This window comes from Pelodiscus sinensis, chromosome 1 (assembly GCF_052426305.1).
Source record: "Pelodiscus sinensis isolate ZL-2025 chromosome 1, ASM5242630v1, whole genome shotgun sequence".
In the NCBI taxonomy this organism is placed as follows: domain Eukaryota; kingdom Metazoa; phylum Chordata; order Testudines; family Trionychidae; genus Pelodiscus; species Pelodiscus sinensis.
In genome coordinates, this window is record NC_143052.1 from 161,726,025 (window position 1) to 161,749,651 (window position 23,627).

General features: G+C 42.4%; 1 protein-coding gene and 1 long non-coding RNA gene across 2 annotated transcripts; one reads left to right on the forward strand and one right to left on the reverse strand.

Annotated features, from left to right (window-relative positions):
• The first annotated feature begins 317 nt into the window (after positions 1-317).
• ABHD10 (abhydrolase domain containing 10, depalmitoylase) lies at positions 318-16,673 on the forward strand. Its single transcript, XM_006116812.5, has 5 exons — positions 318-549; positions 7,826-8,009; positions 9,668-9,779; positions 10,667-10,804; positions 15,760-16,673. The coding sequence occupies exons 1-5, from the start codon at positions 321-323 to the stop codon at positions 16,099-16,101; spliced, it is 1,005 nt and encodes a 334-aa protein (XP_006116874.4). The 5' UTR covers positions 318-320; the 3' UTR covers positions 16,102-16,673.
• Positions 16,049-22,034, reverse strand: LOC112544757 (uncharacterized). Its single transcript, XR_003088085.3, has 3 exons — positions 21,693-22,034; positions 18,880-18,953; positions 16,049-16,196 (listed from the first exon to the last, which is right to left on the reverse strand). It is a non-coding gene; the product is annotated as an uncharacterized LOC112544757 (long non-coding RNA).
• Between the last annotated feature and the right edge of the window lie 1,593 nt (positions 22,035-23,627).

Genomic DNA, 23,627 nt, shown 5'->3' on the forward strand with positions numbered 1-23,627 from the left:
TTGGGTTCGTGCCATTAGAAAGGGGCTGCACGGAGCAAGGCACCGTCCCGCGGCACCGCAAACTCCCCCCGGCGCTGACCGCCGCCTGCGCTGCTAAGAGCGGGGCGTGGACTGGAATCCCGCCCTCCCCAAGGGACCAAGAGTTGAGTCTCAAAGCGCCTGCGCATTCCCCATGCGCTCCGCCTCCAGGAGGCGCATGCGCAGCCATCCCGCGTTCGGTCCCGCTGAGGCGCCTGCGCACTTTCTCGTAGTCCGGTCCCTTCCCCACTGACCCAGCGTCGGTTACATAGATCACGTGAGACACCGCACGCTAGGAACGCATGCGCACACCCCGCGCGGCGCATGCCCAGTTGTTCCCCGCGCTACTGAGCCAGGACGAGGGTTGGAGATTCACCCCACGCGGGACAACGCGGGACCGGAACATGGCTGCGGGTGGCGGGGCTTGGGTGCTCTGGCTGCGGGGTCTGACCTGGGCCGGAGCCGCTGCTCGCTGCGCGGGGTCCGGGCCTAGCCGCGTTGCGCGGCTGCAGGCTGCTGGGCAGCTGCCGGGTAAGCGCGAGGCCAGGCCGTTATCTGCGCCACGTGCGGCTCCGGGGGCGGGGCTGGGGCGCGCTCTGGGGTGACGTGGGTTCTGTCCTGGTGAGGTGGGGGGTTCTTTGGAGGAGCTTTGCCACCACATGACCCCTAAGGCGCAGGCCTTGACTGCCCGCAGCCTTAGCTGGTGCAGGGGGCGGGGCGTGAAGCAGCCACATGTTGGGAGGGGGGGGGTCACACACATTTTGGCGTTCTAGGGTTGGTTGTCATTTGCTGCTGTGGTGTCAGTACCAGAGTTGTGTGTGTCTCCCCACTTCCCTCCCCCCACATAATACACGTCAGCTTTTCCCCAGGCGCTTGTCTGTTCTAGAGGTAACTGCTCCAGGCACTCTGTAGCGCTTCCTTATAAGAACATAAGAATGGCCATACTGGATCAGACCAAATGTCCATCTAGCTCAGTATCCTGTCTGCCAACAGTGGCTAATACCAGATGCCCCAGAGGGAGGGAACACAACAGGTAATCCTCACGTGATCCCTCCCCTGTCACCCATCTCCAGAGAAACAGAGGCTAGGGACACCATTCTTCCCTGTCTTGGCTAATAACTATTGATGGACCTAACCTCCAGGAATCTACTTAGCTCTTTTTTTTTAATTCTGTTAAAGTTCTAGCCTTCGCCACATGCTCTGGCAAGGAGTTCCACAGGTTGACTATGCGCTGAGTGAAGAAAAACTTCCTTTTGTTTGTTTTAAACCTGCTGCCTATTAATTTCATTTGGTAACCCCCTAGTTCTTTTATTGTGGGAATAAGTAATTACTTTTTCCACACCCATCACGAGTTTATAGATCTCTAGCATATCCCCCTTAGTCTCCTCTTTTCTGAGCTGAAAAGTCCAAGTCTTTTTAATCTCTTCATATGGGACCTATTCCAAACCCCTAATCATTTTTGTTGCCTTTTTCTGAACATTTTCCAGTTTCAATATATCTTTTTTGAGATGAGGCGACCACAGCTGTATGCAGTATCCAAGATGTGGGTGTACCATGGTTTTATATAGAGGCAATAAGATGTTCTCAGTCTTATTATCTATCCCTTTTTTAATGACTCCTAACATTCTATTTGCTTTTTTGACTGCTGCTGCACACTGAGTGGATATTTTCAGGGAACTATCCACAATGACTCCAAGATCTTTCTCTTGAGTAGTTGTGGCTAAATTAGTCCTCATCATATTGTGTATAGAATTCGGATTATTTTTCCCAATGTGAATTACTTTACATTTATCAACATTAAATTTCATTTGCCATTTTGTTGCCCAATCACTTAGTTTGGTGAGATCTTATTGAAGCTCTTCACAGTCTTCTTTGGTTTTAACTATCTAGAGTAGTTTGGTGGTATCTGCAAAGTTTGCCACCTCACAGTTTACCCCTTACTCTAGATCATTTATAAATAAGTTGAATAGGATGGGTTTCAGGACAGACCCTTGGAGGACCCCACTAGTTACCTATCTCCACTCAGAAAACTTACCATTTATTCCTACCCTTTGTTTCCTGTCTTTTAACCAATCAGTCCGTGAATGGACCTTCCTTCTTATCCAATGACAACTCACTTTACTTAAGAGCCTTTGGTGAGGGACCTTATCAAAGGCTTTCTGGAAATCTAAGTATACTATATCTGGTGGATCCCCCTTGTCCACCTCTTAGTTGACCCCCCTCAAAGAACTCTAGCAGATTAGTAAGGCATGATTTCCCTTTACAGAAACCATGTTGATTTTCCCCCAACAAATTATATTCATCCACGTGTCTGACAATTTTAGTCTTCACTATTATTTCAGCTAATTTGCCCGGTACTGACATTAGACTTACCAGTCTGTAATTGCCAGGATCACGTCTAGAGCCCTTTTTAAATATTGGCATCATGTTAGCTATCTTCCAGTCATTAGGTAAAGAAGCCAATTTGAAGGATAGGTTACAAACCACAGTTAATAGTTCCACAATTTCCCATTTGAGTTCTTTCAGAACTCTTGAGTGAATGCCATCTGGGCCCAGTGACTTGTTACTGTTAAGTTTATCAATTTTTCCCAAAACTTCCTCTAATAACACCTCAGTCTAGGACAATTCCTCAGATTTGTCTTCTAAAAAGAATGGCTCAAGTTTGGGAATCTCCTCAATATCCTCAGCTCTGAAGACTGAAACAAAGAATTCGTTCAGCTTCTCCGTGTGTGCTTGGCACACACTGTCAGCTGCCCAGGGTGACGGGGCTTATGATCATCCCTGATGCCTTGGTGGTACCTCGGAGGCGGTGACCCTGAACTTGGTTTGTGGACCATTCTGCCTGGTGTGGGGGGGTATGTGTACACACATGGCAGTTTTCTTTTCAGAAGTGCAGCTCTCAGGCTGCTGCATCGATGTGGTGTCAGGGTTGGTGAGCTCATGATAGAAGCCTTAGGCCTCAACTTCCTTGAACAAATGACAAGTCTTCCTCAAGACTTCCTTGAACGAATGACAAGGGTTATTTGTCATTGAATGAACAAATGTCATTTGTTAGTGACGTATATAGGCTCAGCCCCCCTTCAGAAGATCCCATTGCTCTTTGATGCTCCATCTTGATCTGAGTAGACTTCCCCTAAGACATTGTAAGCTAAGGTGTACTGATTGTAGTTTGCTTTAATAAATATTAAAAGAAACCATGAGCCCTTAGGAAGCTGGTGGAAATGTTGAATTCACATAGATTTGGAATAAAACAAATACTGTCACTCCAGAAAAATGGCACCAAAATGAGGTAAAATAGACTTAGCTTATTTACTGTTTAAGTGTGATCAGAGGCTATAGAAACAGACCCAGTTACATTGTTTTCAACCTGAATTAGCTAAACTTAATTTAAAATTCAAATTCAAGTGCAATTATTTACCTGACCTGCATCAATAAATTGTTGCTTGTATAACTATTTATTAAATCCATTGTAATATAATTTAGTCTGTTCAATCAAACTGTATTGTTTCCACAAAATCTTAGTTCTGAAACAGTTTAGCAAAGGTCTGTAAGAGTGCTGGATATAGAGGCAGTAGAGGTCTTGGTTTTTTTTAAAATAACTTATAATAATCAAGGTGTCCAAACTGTGGCTCATGAGCTGCTTGTGGCTCTTTTACCATTAGAGTGATTCATGGAGCCCCTCACACCCATACCATTCTGCTCTGCAGCAGGGTGGTGGGGTTAGGGCCTTCCTTCCAGAGATGACTGGTAATTGCGGAGGGAGGGGGTGCAGTTTTTGAAGGTTTGCCTTACCCAAGCATGCCCTTCACTGCTGCCTTTCTAAGTGGAGCTAACATCTGGGAGCTGTAGGGAAGAACTAAGAGCTGTAGGGAAGGACATCTGGTTTAGCTCCCTGGGGAGAGACACAGGAAAACAGCAGCTCTCCCTAAAACTGGAGAAGACTGGCTTCAATCTGAGTTTAAAATTGTTCAGCAACAAGTTGCTTCCTCTAAGTATGACTGTGAATTTGTGGTGTGTATTCTTCAGTATCTCCAGAAACTGACTTGGCCTCTGTGTGGGTGGTTAATCTGGAAAATTTTTCACCAGAAATAAACGCTTCATTTTGAGTCAGCGAATTTGTCAGTTTACTGAATTTGCCTAATGACAGTGAGTTCGTTGGAGAATAGTGGTGTTGTCTTTCTGAGAGAGAGAGTCTATATTTACCAGTATTTGTTGGGGGGGAAGAGGGCAGGTTGTACCACTTGAGTATTTTTTTCTAATATTCAGCCAGCTTTATAATAAAGGATTTTAGTTTTTAGAAGGCCCATGTGGCAATTCTCACTTTTCATTGAAGCTTTTCTGAACTTCATATTATTAATTTTTTAAACTAAATCTACAAAAAAATACTGTTGTAGCTTAAGTAAAAGATGGCTTTCAGTTGGAGATTGAAGTTATTGTACAGCAGTAAATGTACTGAAACTTGCATTTTAGAGGCTGGTTGTCTACACTGTTAGTGGAGGGGTCTAAGTCAATTCTAAATTAAGTATTGTTATTTGTGTGTTCATACTGTACTTAACTCTTCAACTGTTTCAATTACTTTAGTTAGACACAGTTAACTTTAATAATTTCACTAAGGTGCAGTGGGGCAGAATAGTTACAAGCAGCTCATTCTAGGACCAACAATGATATAGGGCAGGGGTGAGCAACCTAAGGCTTGCCTGGATCTGGCCCTGAGGCTCGGGGCTCCTCTCCGTGACCTGGGCTGCTAGGGCTTCCCTGCCCCCAGCTGGCAATGAATCCACGCCTCCAGCTGACAGAGGCTTTGTGTCCCCAGCTGGTGGCAGCTCTGAGCCTCCAGCAGGAAGGGGCTCTGTGTCCCTGGCCAGCAATAGCTTTATGCCTTCAGCAGGCAGGAGCTCCTTGCCCCTGGCTGGCGAGCTATGAGCTCAGCTGGCAGGACTCCCTGCCCAGCCTTGCTTTGTCTGCTGGTCACTGACTGGGATTTCTGCCATGAGGACACTGAGCTCCCAGCCACTGGCAACCTCTCTGCCTGGGGCTCTCTGGTCCAGCAACATTTGCGGTCCTGCCAGACCATGGCTGTTGCCAGACCAGAGAATCCTGTATCATAGAGGTTCAACCTGCAGTAAATGATTCAGTAGTTATGGGGTTTTGGAACTGAAGTAATTGAATAGAAAGGAGACTTATAAAAGTGAGAGAGCTTAATAAGACCTTTACTGAACTTCAGGTGGCATAGAGGAAAATATCTAGGGTTTTCAAAGATCTCCTTCACTAAAAAGATCTAGCAAAATAAAATATGAAAAGATGATGAAACCATTTCTAATCCCAGTTATCAGAATAAACTCTTATGGTTGATTAGACTTTGCAGAGGTCGTATTTCTAGCAAGGTTTAAAAGCTGCTTTTGTCAAATTATTCACTTTATGATTAAGCAATACATGACAAGATGGCTTTAGGGCCAGATTCAGATACCAAATAGAAAATAGCAGAGCAAGCAGCAGTGTTGCCTGAAGAATTGTCTATAACTTTTTATCACTTCTTTTCTTAAAGCAGGGTGGATTTTTTTATTTTAATCAAAGCACTGTATGCTTTTTCCTCATTGATGCATATTGTTGATACTGAGTAAGGAACAACAATGTAGGATGGAATTATGAATCTTGAAAATACAGTTTTAACATTCACAGTTCTAATTTCCCCATTAATATTGAAGTATCAGTGGAAACAGGAAACAAACTAACTAGCAATAGTCTCCAGACTAACTTGATGTTACTAAAGCTTGATATTTATTGAATTTCTGTTTGGCTCTCAAAGTACAACAATAATGTTACTTCCATTTACAGGCAGTCCCCGACTTACGCGGATCCGACTTACGTCAGATCCGCACTTACCAACGGGGCTTTCTCGCCCCGGAAGTCGGGGTGAGAAAGCCCCGTTGGTAAGCTGCTCCGGTGCCCCTGGTCTGCTGGAGACCGCCTCCAGCAGACCAGGGGCACCGGGCGGGTTCCCGCGCTTCTGAGGCTTTTCCAGAGCAAAGCCTCAGAGGCGCGGGGAACCGCCGCTGCTGCCGCTTCAATCTGGGTGCCTGTGGTCTGCTGGGGACCGTCCCCAGCAGACCACAGGCTCCCGGACTGAAGCCGCAGCCGCGGGGGGGTCCCGCGCCTCTGAGGCTTTGCCTGGCAAAGCCTCAGAAGCGCGGGAACCCGCCCGGTGCCCCTGGTCTGCTGGAGACGGTCTCCAGCAGACCTGGGGCACCGGAGCAGCTTACCAACGGGGCTTTCTCACCCCGACTTCCCCAGATTCAGGACCCCCCCGCGGCTGCGGCTTCAGTCCGGGAGCCTGTGGTCTGCTGGGGACGGTCCCCAGCAGACCACAGGCACCCAGATTGAAGCGGCAGCAGGGGCGGTTCCCCGCGCCTCTGAGGCTTAATTCTGGCAAAGCCTCAGAGGCGCGGGACCCCCCCGCGGCTGCGGCTTCAGTCCGGGAGCCTGTGGTCTGCTGGGGACGGTCCCCAGCAGACCACAGGCTCCCGGACTGAAGCCGCAGCCGCGGCTCTGCTCCCTGTGTCCCTGGTCTGCTGGGGGGGGGGGGGGCAGCTAGTGTGCTCCCCCCCCCCCCCCCCCAGCAGACCAGGCTTTTGTTTTGGACTCTGGGGCAGAGCAGCTGGGGCGCTGCCGATTGGTCCTGCAGCGCCCGCTCTGGGCACTACTGGACCAACCCGGCAGCACCCCAGGTGCTCTGCCCCAGGTCCTGATTCAGCCGCTGCTGGTCAGTTTCAGCAGCAGCTGAATCAGGACGCCTGGGGCAGAGCAGATGGGGTGCTGCTAGGTTGGTCCAGTAGCACCCAGGAGCAGCGCTACTGGAGCAACCCAGCAGCACCCCAGCTGCTCTGCCCCAGGCGTCCCCAAGTCAGCTTCTGCTGAAACTGACCAGCGCTGACTACAGGAAGCCCCAGGCAGAGTTGCTCTGCCCCGGGCTTCCTGGAATCAGCTGCTGATCAGTTTCAGCAGCAGCTGACTTGGGGCGCCTGGGGTTCTTAAGTTGATTCTGTATGTAAGTCAGAACTGGCGGTCAGTTTCAGCAGTGTCTGAATCTGGACGCCAGTTCCGACTTACATACAGATTCAACTTAAGAACAAACCTACAGTCCCTATCTTGTATGTAACCCGGGGACTGCCTGTATTGGTTTTCTTATGGTGAAAAAATCCCAAGCTTGTTTCATTGTTCTGACCTCCTGCCAACCTATTTCTGTTCTATTTAGCATTGGCTACAGTAGGGCTCTGGGCATGAGATGGGCTGGGTTTGTACTCCGCTGTGGAGGATCAGGGCATTTCATTGTTCCACACTTATGGTATTCTGTAAATAACAACTTGTGAAGATTCATTTTGAAAAGCATACTATTTTGGAATAACGGAGACAAATAATAAAGTACCACAAATAAATAACTTTAAACTAACCAGCTAAGTAGAGTTACTAATTTCACATTTCCTCAGTAACAAATCAAGGTTCAGTAACGTTCAGTTAAAACTGGCAAGGGTTAATCAGCCACATTCTGATTACAATATGAAGATTTTGGTATTGTGTGACCTGAATATCATCTTGTGGTCCCAGAATCAGTTGGAATCATCATAATAGATAGTATTGAACATAATTGCCAAACTCTGTTAGAATTGTGTATTTCACTTAAACTACACTATTTTTGTTTCAAGATTTCCAATATGTTTTCTGGCATCTTACCCTAAGTATTAAGTATTTTTGGTCATAACTTTCTTTATAAAATGTCTTTTTTTTTTTTTTTTTTTTTTTTTTTTTAAAGCTTGCAGACAGAAGTCATCGGTCAGTTTCCTTAGTCGATCTGATCGTCCAAATATAGCGTATAATAAGATAAAAGGCAAGAACCCAGGTGTTGTCTTCCTCCCAGGCCTTAATTCAAATATGAACGGACAGAAAGCAGTTGCACTTGAGGATTTCTGCAAATCTCTTGGTCATGCTTTTGTCAGGTACAGTCAAGAAGATTGTTTAGAAAAACTAGCATGAATTACAGTGTGGCAGGCAGGATTGAAGAATTCTGTAAAATACCTTTAAGATGCTGTAAATTCCTCCTCCATTTCAGCCTGTTAGACTTCTGAAAGTGTGTAATGTAAGAGATAAAGTCAGCCTCTTGTGATATTGTATCTGACAATCTGTATTGGAGATATGTTCATCTTTTCTATGCAGAGGTTATTTAAATCGGTAAAATGAATTTTTCAAGATACTTGCATGATTCATTGAAATTGCAATTTTCTCTATTCTAATTTTCTCTGATGTGCTTCATGAAATAGTACAGTTGTCAGCATAAAAATGAAATCTTCAGAATTAGAAATCTTCACTTAATTTATGGCTAGCACACACAAATTAAAATTGTGTACTTAAACTCCATTGTGTGAAGCACTGTGTTAGTGGACTCATACTTGAAGCTTCTGGATTTTGGGCCTTAGGTCAGAGTTCTCATTTTAGCTCTCTTATAGAATATTATTTGTGAAAACCCAACTGTTAAATATTATGAGCTCTGGTCAAGTATCTTGAATGGATTTAGAGAAATATACCCAGTGAAATTAATTGTATCATGTAGATGAAACATTCTGTACCTTCTTAAACTTAATGTCAAGTACAGTGATACCTTTCCCCTTCTCTCCCCCCCCCCCCCCCTGCATCCTCCCTCTGTTCTGAAATGTGATTTGTCCTTTTCATATGTGTTCATTTTTTTTTAATTGTATCCTTTGGTATATATGGTTGTGACTATTTTCTTCCACTATTTGATCTGAGGAAGTGGGTCTGGCCCACGAAAGCTCATCATCTAATAAACCATCTTGTTAGTCTTTAAAGTGCTACATTGTCCTGCATTTTGCTTCAGCTACCCCAGACTAACACGGCTACATTTCTATCACTAGTGATACTTTTGTTATCCGGCACTCTGTTAACCAGAAAACTTTGTTAACCAGCATTGTCCCCAACCACAATACTGTCAGATCTTCAAGCGCACAGGTCTGGCTTGGTTTAACCATGATTGGTTTAACAATTTTTTATTTAAGAAGTACTAATCATCTTGAATTCAGAATAGAAATTTGAGACCAACAGCCTCAAACTACAAAACTACCAATATTGAAAACTTGAGTTTTACTATTATTGTCCATTGATGGCCCCTTAGATAACAGGAACATCCTAATCCCTGAGCATGCCGGATAACACAGGTTTTACTGTATTGAGAACATGCATCTTTATTGCAACATATTTATAAACCATGTATAGTATATAAAGGAGACTCTTGACTTTAAAGTCTAAAAATGAAAAATCATGTATGTCTGACTCGTTCTTCAAAAAGAATCCCCGCATATGTCTGAGTTCAGTTCAGATTTGTACATTTAAGGAGCTAATTAGTGCATTGGATTTGCTAGTTCTCCTGCTTACAAATCCTTATGTATATACTCTGACATCAGAGAATATTTCTCTTTTAACTGAAATTTCTGCAAACCTCCTTGGTTGAGCTATATTGTCTTCATTGCAGTAGTTTAATTCTGATTAATGGTCAAGAGTATTGTTCCTGTTCTGTGTAGGTAATGTCTGATGTAGTTTGTTCTGTAAGTAATATTAAATTTTTATCTTGAATGTTAACTTGCAGATTTGATTATACAGGATGTGGAAGTTCAGATGGTAATCTTCAAGAGTGTACAGTTGGAAAGTGGCGGAAGGATGTTTTATCTGTATTGGATGAACTCACAGATGGACCACAGGTTATATTTTATTTTTAAATATTGCATAAACTGTTCTCCCAAGTTAAAGCATTGCATATGCAGAATGCAGTTTAATGATCTTTGTGAATGATCATGTAAAAAAAAAATTACCTTTTATACTCGTTTCCTGCAAAAACTGTTTCAAATGGAACAAAAACATGTCAGTCATTAAGTATCTTATTACAGGAATGGCAGTGCTTGATCCACAAGCTAATAGCAATGGATATAACATTGTAGAACAACACTAGCTGGAAAACAGAGTAGGTTAGTCAATGAACAACTTGATGAGATACCATTTTAGTTCAAAACAGAATAAAGTTAAGAAGTCAGTGTTAAGCTGTCTGTTGCTTAGATACCTTGGCAATGGATACTTTCAAATGCAACAGAAAGCTCATTTTTAAATTAATGAGAGGGAGTTCTACTAAGGAATTACTTCTTATGTGAATCCGAGTGAATATTAGAACTATTGTAATGTGTTAATACTTATTTTGTCTTAATTGCTTGCATTGACAACATCTGACTTTTATTAATCAACCTTTACTATGCTTATTTAAAAAAAAAATCAAATGTTTAAGGACTTCCACCGCTGGAAAAATAAAAGGTAATAAAAGTACTTGAAGCTCAACTACATTTCAGTTCTCATTTTGTTTACAATGAATGAGTCTAAGAAAGCAGTAACCTTCCCTAACGAACAAAAACCTGTAGATCTTGTGGTGCTTGCTTAGGCAAAATTCCCACTGCGAGTGACTGACTGCAGTTTTGCTGAACATTATGCCCTGGGTTTAAGTAGCTAAACAAAGTTGAAAATGTTTTTTTAAAAAAAGTAAAGTGATAATTCAGATAGAAGAATCATCTTGTGTGTTTTGTTTTTCAAATTTTATTTTAAGATTCTAGTAGGATCCAGCCTGGGTGGATGGCTAATGCTTCATGCAGCAATTGCTCGTCCAGAAAAGGTGGCCGCTCTAGTTGGAGTAGCTGCAGCTGCAGACTATGTTGTGTCAACTTTTAAACAACTTCCCCTTGAGGTAAATGGTAACTGCATTTAATATTCTGTGAAAAATTTTGTAAACTTATAGGTGTGAAATACCATGTTAAAGTTTTTCATTTTAACTTTATAGTTAAATGAGCGGTAATAGTTGTTGAGCTCACCACCTGCAAAATAGTAGAAGTCTCAATTTGAAATAATCAGAATTGGCTAAAATGAAAATTTGTCACTACCACCCTATGTAAGAGCCTTATTGGGGATCAGGCACTCCTTGTGTTAGGCACAGTGCAAACACAGAACAAAAAGATGGCCCCTGCCCCAAGCAACTTAAAATGTATAGAAGACAGAAGACATCCGATACATACAGAAAGGGAGAATACAAAGAGACAGTATTGGTCAGTATAATACACCAGCAATCTGTCAGGATTTTGTAGGCATCATAACAAAGAAGAGTTCTGAGCAGTGTTCATGAAGTGGGATAAGAAGTAGGTAGCTTTGCACTTCTTACCAGGAGCACCTTCCATATATGAGGAGCAGTATGGGAGAACAGAAAGATGCTAGTTTGAAATTGTAGCAAGTGACCCATTAAGGGTGGTAACATGGACTGATCAGAGGCAGGAGTTGTCATTTGACCATGAGTGAAAAATGATAGGTAGGCTGGGAGTAAACAGTGAAGGGCTTTGAAAATGAAGATGAGCAGCTTATAAATGATATGTCAGTGGAAATGGTATGGGAAAAGAGTGCTGGTGTGGTCAAAGAAGCAAGCTAGGAAAATTATATTTGAAGAAGCATTTGTCAAGGCCAAAGAGAAGAATGTTGCAGTAATTGAGATGTGACATCATTAGGGCTTGGATAAATCTTAGTTGCATGGATGGATAAGCAGGTTGTCTTTTAAAGACATGCAGAAAGAAAAGGGGAGAGACTGTCTATGGATTAAAGAGAGGTCTGAGTCAAATGACTTCTGGGTTATGACAGCAGGCTGATTGAACAAAGTGTGGGGAGGGAAAGACTAAGGTAAGTGTGACTGTTCTACCTCAAAGACCAAATTGTAATTTCATATACAGGTTGTTACCTCCTTTAACTGGGACACTCTGGTCCGGCAGCATCCGTGGTCCAGCAGATGTACCTGGACCACAGAGTCCAGTTATAGGGAGGTCTGGCCATGGGGCAGGAGTGCAGTAGGAGACTGGGGGTGGTGGCTACTCATCTAGGAGCCCCATGGGGGAGGAGAAAAGGCAGCCGGTGCAGCTGGGAAGTCTGACCCCAACAGCTGGACAGTAGCAAGGATGCAATAGCAGCCACGCAGGCCCCGGCCTCAATGGTAGATCTTCCCCTGGTCTGGCAAATCCCCTCATTTGGGTCCAGTCAAATCCTGAGGGTGCCAGACCAGGGAGGTACCAATGCTACTGTAACAGATATGGCAGTTTCCTACAATATCTGTGGGAGATCATAATGCATTAATCTGAAATAGCTTTGGAATCCTTTGTATCATTAGTACAAAGTTTATATATTATTGTGGGGACGAGATCTCTTGTGACATCTCTAGGGGAAGAGATGTGGCCAGTGTAAACTGGAGAAGCGTAATAAGCTTCAAAGGGCTATTTTCAACATTGTTCCAGATGAAAGGAAACTTTTGGGACAAATCAAGTTAAGTGGGTTTGCTAGGAAGTACTGAGTGTGCGGGAGGTGAAAGCAGGTTCCCATTCCCACCCTTTTTGAGGTGAAAACTGTGGTCTGACTGACTACCTATTCATGGTCTTGGAAGACCAAATCTGTATGAAGGAAAGGTGTAGTCTGTGTTATGAGTAAAGCTTGTATGAACTTGAAACTACACTTCTTGTTGGGGTTTCAAGGACTGATGGCATACTAGAGCCCTTGCTGGAGTTAGGGGTGATCTCCACTAGGCTTATTAATGTGCATATAGGTTTTATTATTTATACAGGTCTTGTCTAGTTCTTGCATCTTAAAATAAATGTGCCTGTTTAGGAAAAGGGAGTGTGTTTACCTGTAACTCTGGCAGTTAGTTACACTGTTTATAGCCTCTGAGAAAGCAAAACATAGACATGAGCCTTTTCCCTGCCTTGCTGGGAAATTGACATGTGGCAGGGAACTGTGAAGCCTGGAAATAATGGGCTCTCCACCCCCATCCACAGCCACATGTGACTCTCAGGCAGCAGGTAGAACAGAAGGTTTATTTATTGCCAGGGACACTGCATAGCATAGGATAGTTGTGAATACAGGAACCAGGAGCAGTCAGTATCATTCCTCTTGAGGAGAAGATAATTTGTCTGGGGCCCTTCTCCCCCTCCTCCCCTTCCCACTGTAAGCCTCTTCTTCCATCCTAAAATCCCACAGAGACCGTGCCCTTCCCCTAGGCCAGTGTTTCTCAACCTTTTTTTTTTTTTTTTTTAAATAAAGTACCCTTTTTAAAAAAGAATTAAGTACCCCCTTTAAAAAAAAAAAAAAGTACCCCCAGTACCTACAGTTTTCAGTCACACAGAATTTGTTTCTACCATTGCAACACATTTGTTTAAACAATTTAATTGTAGCCAATTAAATTTTTGGGTGTAAAAAGTACAAAAATAATAAAGCGCTGTAAAACTTAAACAGAAATTCAGTTTTCTCCAAATTTCATTTGTGTTGACGTACCCTCTCCCCTCCCCCCCGACTTCTCTCAGGTACCCCTAAGGGTACTCGTACCACTGGTTGAGAGAAACTCCCGTAGGCCCCAGCTTGCACTCGGCCCTTCCTGGGCAGAAGTTATCTCCTAGGGTATGTCTAGACTACATGGCTCTGTCGCCAGAGCCATGTAGATTAGTTAACTAGACGTAGCCAAATGGGGGGAGAAGGGCCCACTAGTTTGGACACATCGTGGTCGACATTAAAGGCATTTGTCAACCACTCCGGTAAACCTCATCCCATGAGGCATAACAGGGCGGTCGACAAATGCCTTTGATGTCGACCGCGGAGCGTCCAGACTAGTGCGCTGAGCCGACAAACAGCTGATCGGCTCAGCGTGGGAGCCATTTTAATTTAAATGAAGCAGCAATTATTTAAATTGCCGCTTCATTTGGGTATGTCTAGCAAACTAATCTACATGGCTCTGGCGACAAGAGCCATGTAATCTAGACCAACCCCTATTGTCTGGCCCTCAGATATGAGAGGCCGAATACATTTCTTCAGTGAGTCATGCCCCTCCCCCTCCAGACAGTGTTGCAGTACCCAACACTGGGTACCCAGGGAAGCTGAGGAACGCACACTCACACAGTCACTACAGAACAGCACAGGAAAGTAGGAATCTCATATTGCACAACAAAACAAACAGTTAATACAGTCCCCACTATGTCACATACCCAATTGGGAGAAAAAGAGAGGCAGCTCTCTCAACAGAAGAAGGAACAGCTGAGGGACTGGAAGCCTAAAGTGGGTATCCTTGACAGATGACAGAGTGGGGAATAGAGGTGCAGTTGCAAAAACTACTGTTAAGATTGCAAATGAACTTTCATTTGAACCTTATTTAATTTGGGTTATATCTGGGATAGAAGTAGGATTCCTCTGTATAATATGAGTCATACTTCATTTGGGCTGCAAATTTGACACCTTCAGTGATTGTTGAAAAGTTTACCTGAGTGCACAATTCTAGTGTAGCTTTTTGATTTTTGCTAGCAATACCTTTATAATATAACTAGGGCTCTCAATTGACTTGCGTTAATGCCTACGATTAACGCAAGACAGGATTAATGTGTTAATCCTTTTAACGCGTTAATCGCAGGCATTAATGCTGCACTGACCCTTTGAAGGGGCTTTGCAATGCAGAGCCGGTAATCAACTGGAGTCCCCAGCTGATCCCAGGCTCCTAATGCGCTGCCCCTTTAAAGCGCAAAAATGGCACTTCAGAGGGTCAGTGCAAGCGGAGCTGGGTATCAGCTGAAGTCCCCAGCTTTGCTATTGCAAAGCCCCTTTGAAGCACCAGAACAGCACTTCAAAAGGGCTTCATAACCCAGAGCCAGGGATTAGCTGGGACTCCAGCTGACTCTGGACTCCACCTTGCCCTGCCCCTTGGAAATGCCGCTGTGGCACTTCCAAGGGGCAGCGCTGCATGGAGCCTGGGTCAGCTGAGGACTCCAGCTGATTCCAGGCTCCTGTGGTGCTGCCCCTTTGAAACACCACTGCTACATTTCAAAGGGGCAGCACATGTGATTACGTTTTTTTTTATTCGCGCGATTAATTGCAGTTATAATTTTTTTATCACTTGTCAGCCTTAAATATAAGAAGGGCTTATCATGGATGATGGGAGGGAATGTCCCATCAAAAAGCTTTGGTTTTATTGGGCTGCCTAAATACTTCACTTTTTGTGAGGAAGAAAGGCATCAAATAGTCTCCTGTTCCCCCTGCCCTCATGTTTTTATCTGCTCGTCTTCCTTGGTGACTTCTTTGTGTTCCAAAGGAATGAAGTCCTGTAGGAAGGGGAGAGTCAGGAAAACATATCAGGTCATAATTCTACCGCTCCCTTTCTGTGAACTTCCGGAGATGTGATAAATAGCTGAAGGCAAACCTTTGGAGACAAACAAATGAAAAGCCCCTATTCCCCATGAGTCTTTCACTCGCTGACAGTTTGTGAACACCTCAGACCCTTATTTGACTTCATAGAAACTAAAACCAGTTGTGGCTTGTTATGGGGCTGATGACTCTTTTGGCTTGGTCATGACTGAGAGGGGCTGCTTTTGTGAGAGCCCTGAATAGCTGAAGTTTATACGAGGAAGGTAGAGATCAGCTTCTAAGGCTCAGTGTGGGGGTTTCCCTCCTGCACATGTCGGGGGATCATAGGAATGGGTCAGATATCTCTCTTTCATAATAAACTTGCAAGACTTTGGTATTTTGTTTTTGTTCTTAGTAAAGTGCTAAAAACAGAGTTCAGGAGTCTGGGTGCCTACTATAAAAAGAGTACATTAAATTTGTCTGGAATATTCTTTTGTCTTTTCTTTTTCTAAACAGGCCCAAAAAGAAATAGAAGAAAAGGGAGAATGGAAGCTGCCAACAAAACACAATGAGGAAGGGTTTTATTGTTTGCCATATGACTTCATTAAAGAGGCAGAAAACCACTGTCTGTTGAACAGTCCTATTCCTATAACTTGCCCCATAAAACTTATCCATGGCATGAAGGATGAAGATGTCCCATGGCAGGTATCCATGGAAATTGCAGATCATGTTCTTAGCAAAGATGTGGATGTTATCCTCCGCAAAGTTGGTCAGCACCGAATGAGCGAGAAGGACGACATGAAACTTCTTGTGTACACAGTTGATGATTTAATTGACAAGCTGACAACCCAAGCATGAGTTTCATGTTTACACTAACGCATGAGATTAGCACTCAGCTCTCTTCTGTGATTGACCAAAACCTCATTTTTGATGGCAGTGTGATGCTGATGAATCTGGAAGGGTGCAACAGTCACAAAAGAAAGGGTGTGGAGCTTTAACTTCTGTTTCCTTACCTCTGTTTTGTAAATAAAGGTGTTTCCTTAATGCTGCATTTGCACAAATGGTAGAAAATGTGAAGAAAATGCTGCTGTTTGTTGAAAAACTTTCCTCCGCCTTGATTTCCTATCACTTTTTTCACAAGTTTCCTACACTGTTTTGTACTGAAACATGTTTACCTTTCTTATATTTGTGCCAATGGTTAATTTTTGCTACAATTTAAACTGTACAATGCAACTTAATTTTTAATTCCTCTTGACACTGTAACATAAATATCGTGCTTTATGCTTTAAGATTATTCCATTTCTGAGTTATGGAGCATATATGGAGCCCTTCCACTCCAAATATGCTCCTGAAATGTTCAGTGAAACTAAAGCCCCTAGAAAAATAATGGGGGAGCATGCAGCATAATAAAGCTGGCTTCAAACTCAAAATGACTTTTAGTATTCATATTAAGTTATAAAACAGCTAAACAATACTTTGGTGTCCTTTGGGCAAGTTTGATTTTTTTGTTTCTCAGAGTAATTAAAAACTGAAACTTCAGTTCTACAAATGTGTCTCTCTAAGCTCATTACACCAGATATAAAGGTATGGCCAGTGTTTAGGGTCCTAAGTTTGATATCTACTATTGTGTTCTGTAAGATTTGAAACAGTTAGATATTTCTGCATTAGTGAATACATTGAATTCTGTTAAAGCAGAGTGAAGAAAGCAGGAGTTGCCCAACATCCCTCCCTAATGTCACACAGAAACTTACATATACAATAGCACTTCTTTTAAAAGTTATGTGCCATACTTGATCTAGTTCTTATTTTTCAACACTGCTTAAGTCAACTCTGTGGTGCTTTTTATTTGTAAAATTAGGTTTTTGTGCAGCATGAAAGCCTACTCAGCCAGCCAGATTAGCCATTTCTGTTTGTGATGCTTTGACTTTTTACCTTTCTGCAACAAAACTTAGCCATACTTGTAAACCTGAAGAAGTGGGTTGTGCTCATGAAAGCCTATGATACCATCTAAATTTTTGTTAGTCTCTAAGTATTGCAGGACTATTCATTGTCTCTTAATTTTTTCAGTTAGCTGCGCAGTGTAGGCATAGTGTAGGCTTCCGGTATCCCAAAATAGCTATTCCGCATCTTTGGAACAGGCCCATTATTTTAACATATAACAGGCTTGCTATTCCACCGTCCCTGTAAACTTTGTTCTATGAAGTGTAGGGATGTTTTGGAATAGCACTCTTTCAAAATTTGGTGCTGTATAGTCAGTACCAATTTTTGAAACAAGCTATATTGAAATTAACTCGAAATAAGCTACCCAATTTGTGTAGCTCAAATTGCATAGCTTATTTTGACCTATGGGTGCAGTGTAGACACACCCTTACAGACAAACAGAGCTATCCCTCTGAAATATATCTATATGAGAGCCTGGAATTGATTACCAAACATGAGCAATGCTACACCTTAGTCATAAGCAAAACAATTTGGAATTTACAGGTTTCATTTAATTCAAATGGTAAAGTACTTCAGTACTGTCAACTGAGAATCAGGCCATAACAGGGACAAGTTATTCAGGAGAATTTCACGTGGTTATTAAGCCCCTACTATTTTTATCATATGGATGTTTTATTATTACTTCATGATGGGTTTAGGAACTCTTGAATGACTTTGAGAAGTGGGGTTTATGTATACATTTCTTTTAGTACACACAAAAATTGCATTCCTCATAGATTTCAGAATTGAATGGGAGAAATGAAATACAGAAAGCTTTAAATAAAAGGAAGCTATGATACAGGCAGTCCCCGGGTTACATGGATCCGACTTACATCGGATCCCTACTTACAAACGGGGTGAGGCATCCCTGCACTAGCTGCTTCCCCCCAGCAAACCAGGGAGACGCGAAGCTAGCGCCCCCCCTCCCCCAGCAGACCAGGGAGACGTGGAGAGGCTTTTCTCAGCAGACACCTCAGCTTGAGAATAAAGGACTGAGGGAAGTGAAGTGTGGGAGAATAAAATTGAGCTCTGGAGAAATGTTTGGCTAGAGTTTCCCCTACAATATGTACCAGTTCCGACGTATGTACAAATTCAACTTAAGAACAAACCTACAGTCCCTATCTTGTACGTAACCCGGGGACTGCCTGTACATACATTTCTCTCCACACCTTTCCTAATTTTAGACCTCTGTCTCATCCCTCCCCCCAAATCCCCCCTCCCAAGTCATCTTTTATCCAAGATGAACAACCCCCATCTTTTCAATCTTCTCTTACATGGGAGCTATTTCATATGCCTAGTAATTGTTGTTGTCCTGTTTACCTTTTCTGTTTTTACTATTTTTTGAGAGGGTGTTCAGACCTGCATGCAATATTCCTGAGGTAGGTGTACCTGGATTTTATAGAGTGACATGATATTTACTCTCTTATTATCATTCCCTTGCCTAATGTTTCTTACCACTGGTAGATTTTTATTTTATTTTTTAACCTGCATTGAGCAGATGATTTCCCAGAACTGTCCAGGATGCCTCCAAGATCACATTTTGAGTGATAATAGTTGATTTAGAGCCGATTGTTTTGTATGTATAGTTGGGGTGATGTTTTCCATGTGCATTACTTTGCATTCATCAACATTTCATTTCAGCTGCCATTTAGTTACCCAGTTTTGTGAGATCCTTTTGTAGCTGTAGTTTGGTGGATTTACTGCCATGGTGTCCTCACAGTTCTCTGGCTCTGTCAATGATAATAATAAGAAGGCTGCTTACATGTGTGCTCAATGATGTGGGCCCAATGACCACAGTAGACCCCAAGAGGGCTCCCAAAAACCACAAACCAGAGAAGGATGGAAGCTGCCAGGCCAGGTTTATTGTAAAGTGAAGTACAGTAACAGTTGTCAGTAGACTCTACTGAACCACTACACATCTGTACTTGCCACAATGGAATGACTCAATCTGGAAAATTCCCTCTGCCTCTTAGGACATACAAAGACTGTCCCCGCAAGACACCACTTTATATACAGGTACAAAAAACTCACACCTCACTGCTGATGTATCAGGTTGCCACCCTCTGATGCTACTTAGATTCCACTCATCACCCTGTACCTTGTGGTTTGATTAAATCATCTCTATCCATCATGCTGTCATTTTAGACCCTTTCCTGAATCGGGGTTGGTATTTGTGGGGAGCGGGTACCAAGGTCTTTTTTTAACAAACTGGTGGTACCATGTGATTTCAAGTTATGACCAGTGCCAATTATTGTTCTGTACCTGGGCCTATTACCTATTAGTGTTTTGCACTCTTAGCCCTGTTTGTGCCAAGTTCTGTGAGCAGGGGCCTGTCTCTTGCTCACAGCTTAGCTTTATGTTAGCCATGTTTTGTCCATTGTGAGGTAGGCCTCAGACCAGGTCTGTGTTGCATTGGCTCATGTTGTAGGCCTTCATCTTACTACAGTAGCCTTTCACAGTTAGTTTTGGACTTAACTCTCAAGTAATTTTGTATTGTCTGAGAACTTTGCTGCCTCACTGTTTTGTCTTTTTCCAGCTAACATATGAATATGTTGAACAGCACTAATCCCAATACAGTTTCCTTGGGGATATCACTATTTACTTGTCTCCACTGTGAAAAATGACCATTTATTCCTCCATTTGTTTCCTAGCTTTCAACGAGTTACTGATACATGAATGGAGTTTCCCTCTTATTACATCACTGACTACTTTGGTTAAGAGCCTTTAGTAAGGGACTTGCTTAATGGCTTTCAGGAAGTCCAGTACAGTATAGTCAATGGATCAGCTTTGCTTGCACATTTGTTTGGCATTTGTTTTCCGTCTTCCTTTATAATAACCCAGACAATTATTTTATTTAATGGCCACCTGCTCAAATAAATTACTTTGTTACCTTTGTAGACATAATGGCTACGTCTACACTGGCCCCTTTTCCGAAAGGAGCATGCTAATTTTAAGCTTCAGAATAGGGAAATCCGCGGGGGATTTAAATATCCCCCGCGGGATTTAAATAAAGATGTCCGCCGCTTTTTTCCGGCTTGTAGATAAGCCGGAAAAAAGCGTCTAGACTGGCCCGATCCTCCGGAATAAAGCCCTATTCTGGAGGATCTCTTATTCCTACTTTGAAGTAAGGAATAAGAGAGCCTCCAGAATAGGGCTTTATTCCGGAGGATCGGGCCAGTCTAGACGCTTTTTTCCGGCTTATCTACAAGCCGGAAAAAAGCGGCGGACATCTTTATTTAAATCCCGTGGGGGATATTTAAATCCCCCGCGGATTTCCCTATTCTGAAGTTCAAAATTAGCATGCCCCTTTCGGAAAAGGGGCCAGTGTAGACGTAGCCAAATGTGCTTGCACTATTCTTGCGCATTTTGTGTTAAATTGTTTTAAACTGATTTTATTAATCCTTACTTGACATAGCGGGATATCTTCCTGTTCTCTCTAGAAAACATCATTCATATGCTTTCATAATACTTACAACCTGTACTTTGTCATTTATTTATGCTAATCTCCCTGTTCAATTCATTGTCAGATGCAAAGTATAATTTAAGAACAGATAGCATACTAATTGGATCTTGCTTACTATACAAGAAAGCTAATGTTCTGTTCCATGTGCATAGTCAAGTATAACAACCAAGGTAAGTACAGTAAAACATGTATTATCTGTCATGGTCAGGGATTAGGGCGTTCCAGTTATCTAAAAATTCCAGTTATCTGAGGGTCCCATCAACCTAGGAAAAACCAATGGACAATAACAGTAAAACTCAGGTTTTTAATATTGGGAGTTCCATGTATGATGAGCTTACATAATGTGACCTCAATGAGCCATTGCTTATATTTTCCAAATTTTAATCACTTAAATTTCTACTAGTCTTTCTGTGGGTAAAGGGGGGGCAAGAAAGTGTTGAACCTGGGGAGGGGTACGATTATGTGTGTGACAGTGAGGCAGTTACCACTCTACCCTCAGTATCCTCCTTTGTGAAGATTGGGTACTCTCCAGTTACCCCAGACCTACGTAAGAGGAAGTTAATGCTGATTTTTGTCAGAATTCCTTTATCCATTTTCATAGACTAAAGCCAAAAGGGACTATTCTGATCATCTATCTGACTGCCAGCATTGCACATTCTGTGAAATGTCCCTTAATTTCACCTTCACATCCAATAACTGTGGTTGAACTAGAGCATGACTTTTTAAAAAGAAATCCAATGTTTACTGAAAAATTTCCAGTGATACAGACTCTACCACAATCCCTAGTAAGTTTTTCATGCTATTTAAAATTAGTTGTGCCTTATATTTAGTCTGAATTTGTCTAGCATCAGCTTCCAACTATCACATCTTGTTATGCCATTGTTTGCTAGGCTGTTGAGCTCTCTATGTTCTCATTTTTGTTCTCAAATCATCCCTTAATATTCTCTTTTTAGGTTCAAAGAGCTCAGTCTATTTAGCTTATCATTCTGAGGCCTCTTTTCCAAACCTTTAATCATTCTGGTGGCTCTGCTTTGGATCCTTTCCCTTTTATCAACATCCTTCTGGAACTGTGGGCACCAGAACTGGACCCAGAATTCCACACGTGCATCGATGCCAGACAGAGAGGTAACATATTCTCCTTCCTACTCAAAGTTCCAAGGATCACAATGGCCTTTTTGGACACAGTGTCACACTGGGAATTCATGTTGAGCTGATGATCCATCAGAATCCCCAAGACGTTTTCAGGATTACTTCTTCCCAGGATAAAGTCCCTGATCCTACTCTTTTTACATATCATAATAAAATCCCCTCCTACCAAACAATCTAAATCACTCTGTATCAGTGATCCAATTTTATTATTCATAGACAATATGAAGAATGGGGACATGGTAAACTTTCTCATAATGATTTTTCTTCCAGGTCACTGGGGGATGGGGGAGTTAAATAGCATAGAGCCAAGAAGATCCATGCTATAAAAACATGTTTGATGATGATTCTTTGCTTACAGTTACATTTTGAGACCTATTAGTTAGCTACTATTTAATCCGCAATATGTGCTGTTGATTTTCGTCTCATTTTACTTCCTTAATCAAAATGCTGTGTGATACCATGTCAAATGCCTTACAGAAGTCTATTCATCAACACTATTACCTTTATTAACCAAGCTTGTAATCTCACTTTTAAAAAATTTGGTTACTTTTCACCATAAACCTGTGTTGATAAATATTGGCTATATTCTCCTCCTTTAATTATTTATTGGGCAATTCTCCTATCAGCCATTATTTTGTCTGAGATCACTGACGTGGTTAACAGGACTACAATTACTTGTGTTGATCAATGTACCCTTCTTTTAATTATCACCACAATATTTGCTTTCTTTCAGTCCTGTAAAACTTCCCCTTTGTCCCAAGTTTTATTAACAATCAACATGAATGCTATGGTGAGCTCCTCTTCGTCCACAGTGTGGAATATCTCTTTAAGAGCAGGCACGGGGACAGGGTTGTGGGTGTGAGGGAATACTTTGCTGCAGTCTGAGAGAGCTGTGTTGCCTTGAAGCCAAAAGGAGCTGTGGCAAGCTTAGCATTGGTGCAGTGGAGCCCACTGTTAAGTGGGTACAGAACGTCTTGCTGCTGCCACAGAGATGATACATGCCCCAAATGATATAAAACCCCTTTTTAAAGAAAGGATTCCAAGCACGTCCTACAAGTACAAACCCTGGGTTTCCTGTCTCTCAAAAAGAGGAATCATTGCCTTTATATAAAGGTGACCAAATTCACATGCTGCTCTTTCTTTTTATAGGTTTTATCTCAAGGCTTGGTTAGAGATCTTTGCTCTTGTTTTCTGTAGCTGATCACTTCTGTGCACCTGAGGCAGCATGAAATAGAAAGGACCTGAGTAATAGCCTTGTCACATTATGCACACTCCTGAATTATGTAAGAATATATTTCAGGGGCTTTAAAATGACCAGTGCATACAACAGAAAGCACTAAATGAAATGCTTGTGGAGGAGAAAAATGAATGAGGTCGTCTATTAAATTTTTCATCTACTGCATCTGGTTAAGCCCCAGGGAGTCCTGAGCAGTATAAATCTGAGAGCTCCAAAGCTTCAGAATCTGAAGGAAATGGAAGAGGAGAGAGTCACGTGACTGATATACAAGGAGCTGTAGAAAAGAAATGAAACTCAGTTTCGCTGGAAAAGACTTGATGTTGAATCCACATCAGGGCTTTACAAACCATTTGCAATCAGAGTTGATAGGTCTAAAAGGGTGCATCTGCACAGCACCCTTACTTTGAAAAAAGCAATGCAATTTGCTCTATGCAAATTGCGTAGCTTATTTCAAGGTAATTTCAAAATAAAACAGTATTCCAACAAGTCCCTTAGCCCTCATGGAACAAGGGTTATAGGGACACTGGAATAGCATGCCTGTTATTTCAAAACATA

What these genes read in the sequence shown, in the direction of transcription:
- ABHD10 (XM_006116812.5), top strand. Translation starts at nt 321, where the DNA reads ATGCGCACACCCCGCGCGGCGCATGCCCAGTTGTTCCCCGCGCTACTG. An exon ending in CTTGGTCATGCTTTTGTCAG is followed by an intron (nt 8,010 to 9,667) that starts GTACAGTCAAGA and finishes GTTAACTTGCAG; the next exon opens with ATTTGATTATACAGGATGTG. An exon ending in AACTCACAGATGGACCACAG is followed by an intron (nt 9,780 to 10,666) that starts GTTATATTTTAT and finishes TTTTATTTTAAG; the next exon opens with ATTCTAGTAGGATCCAGCCT.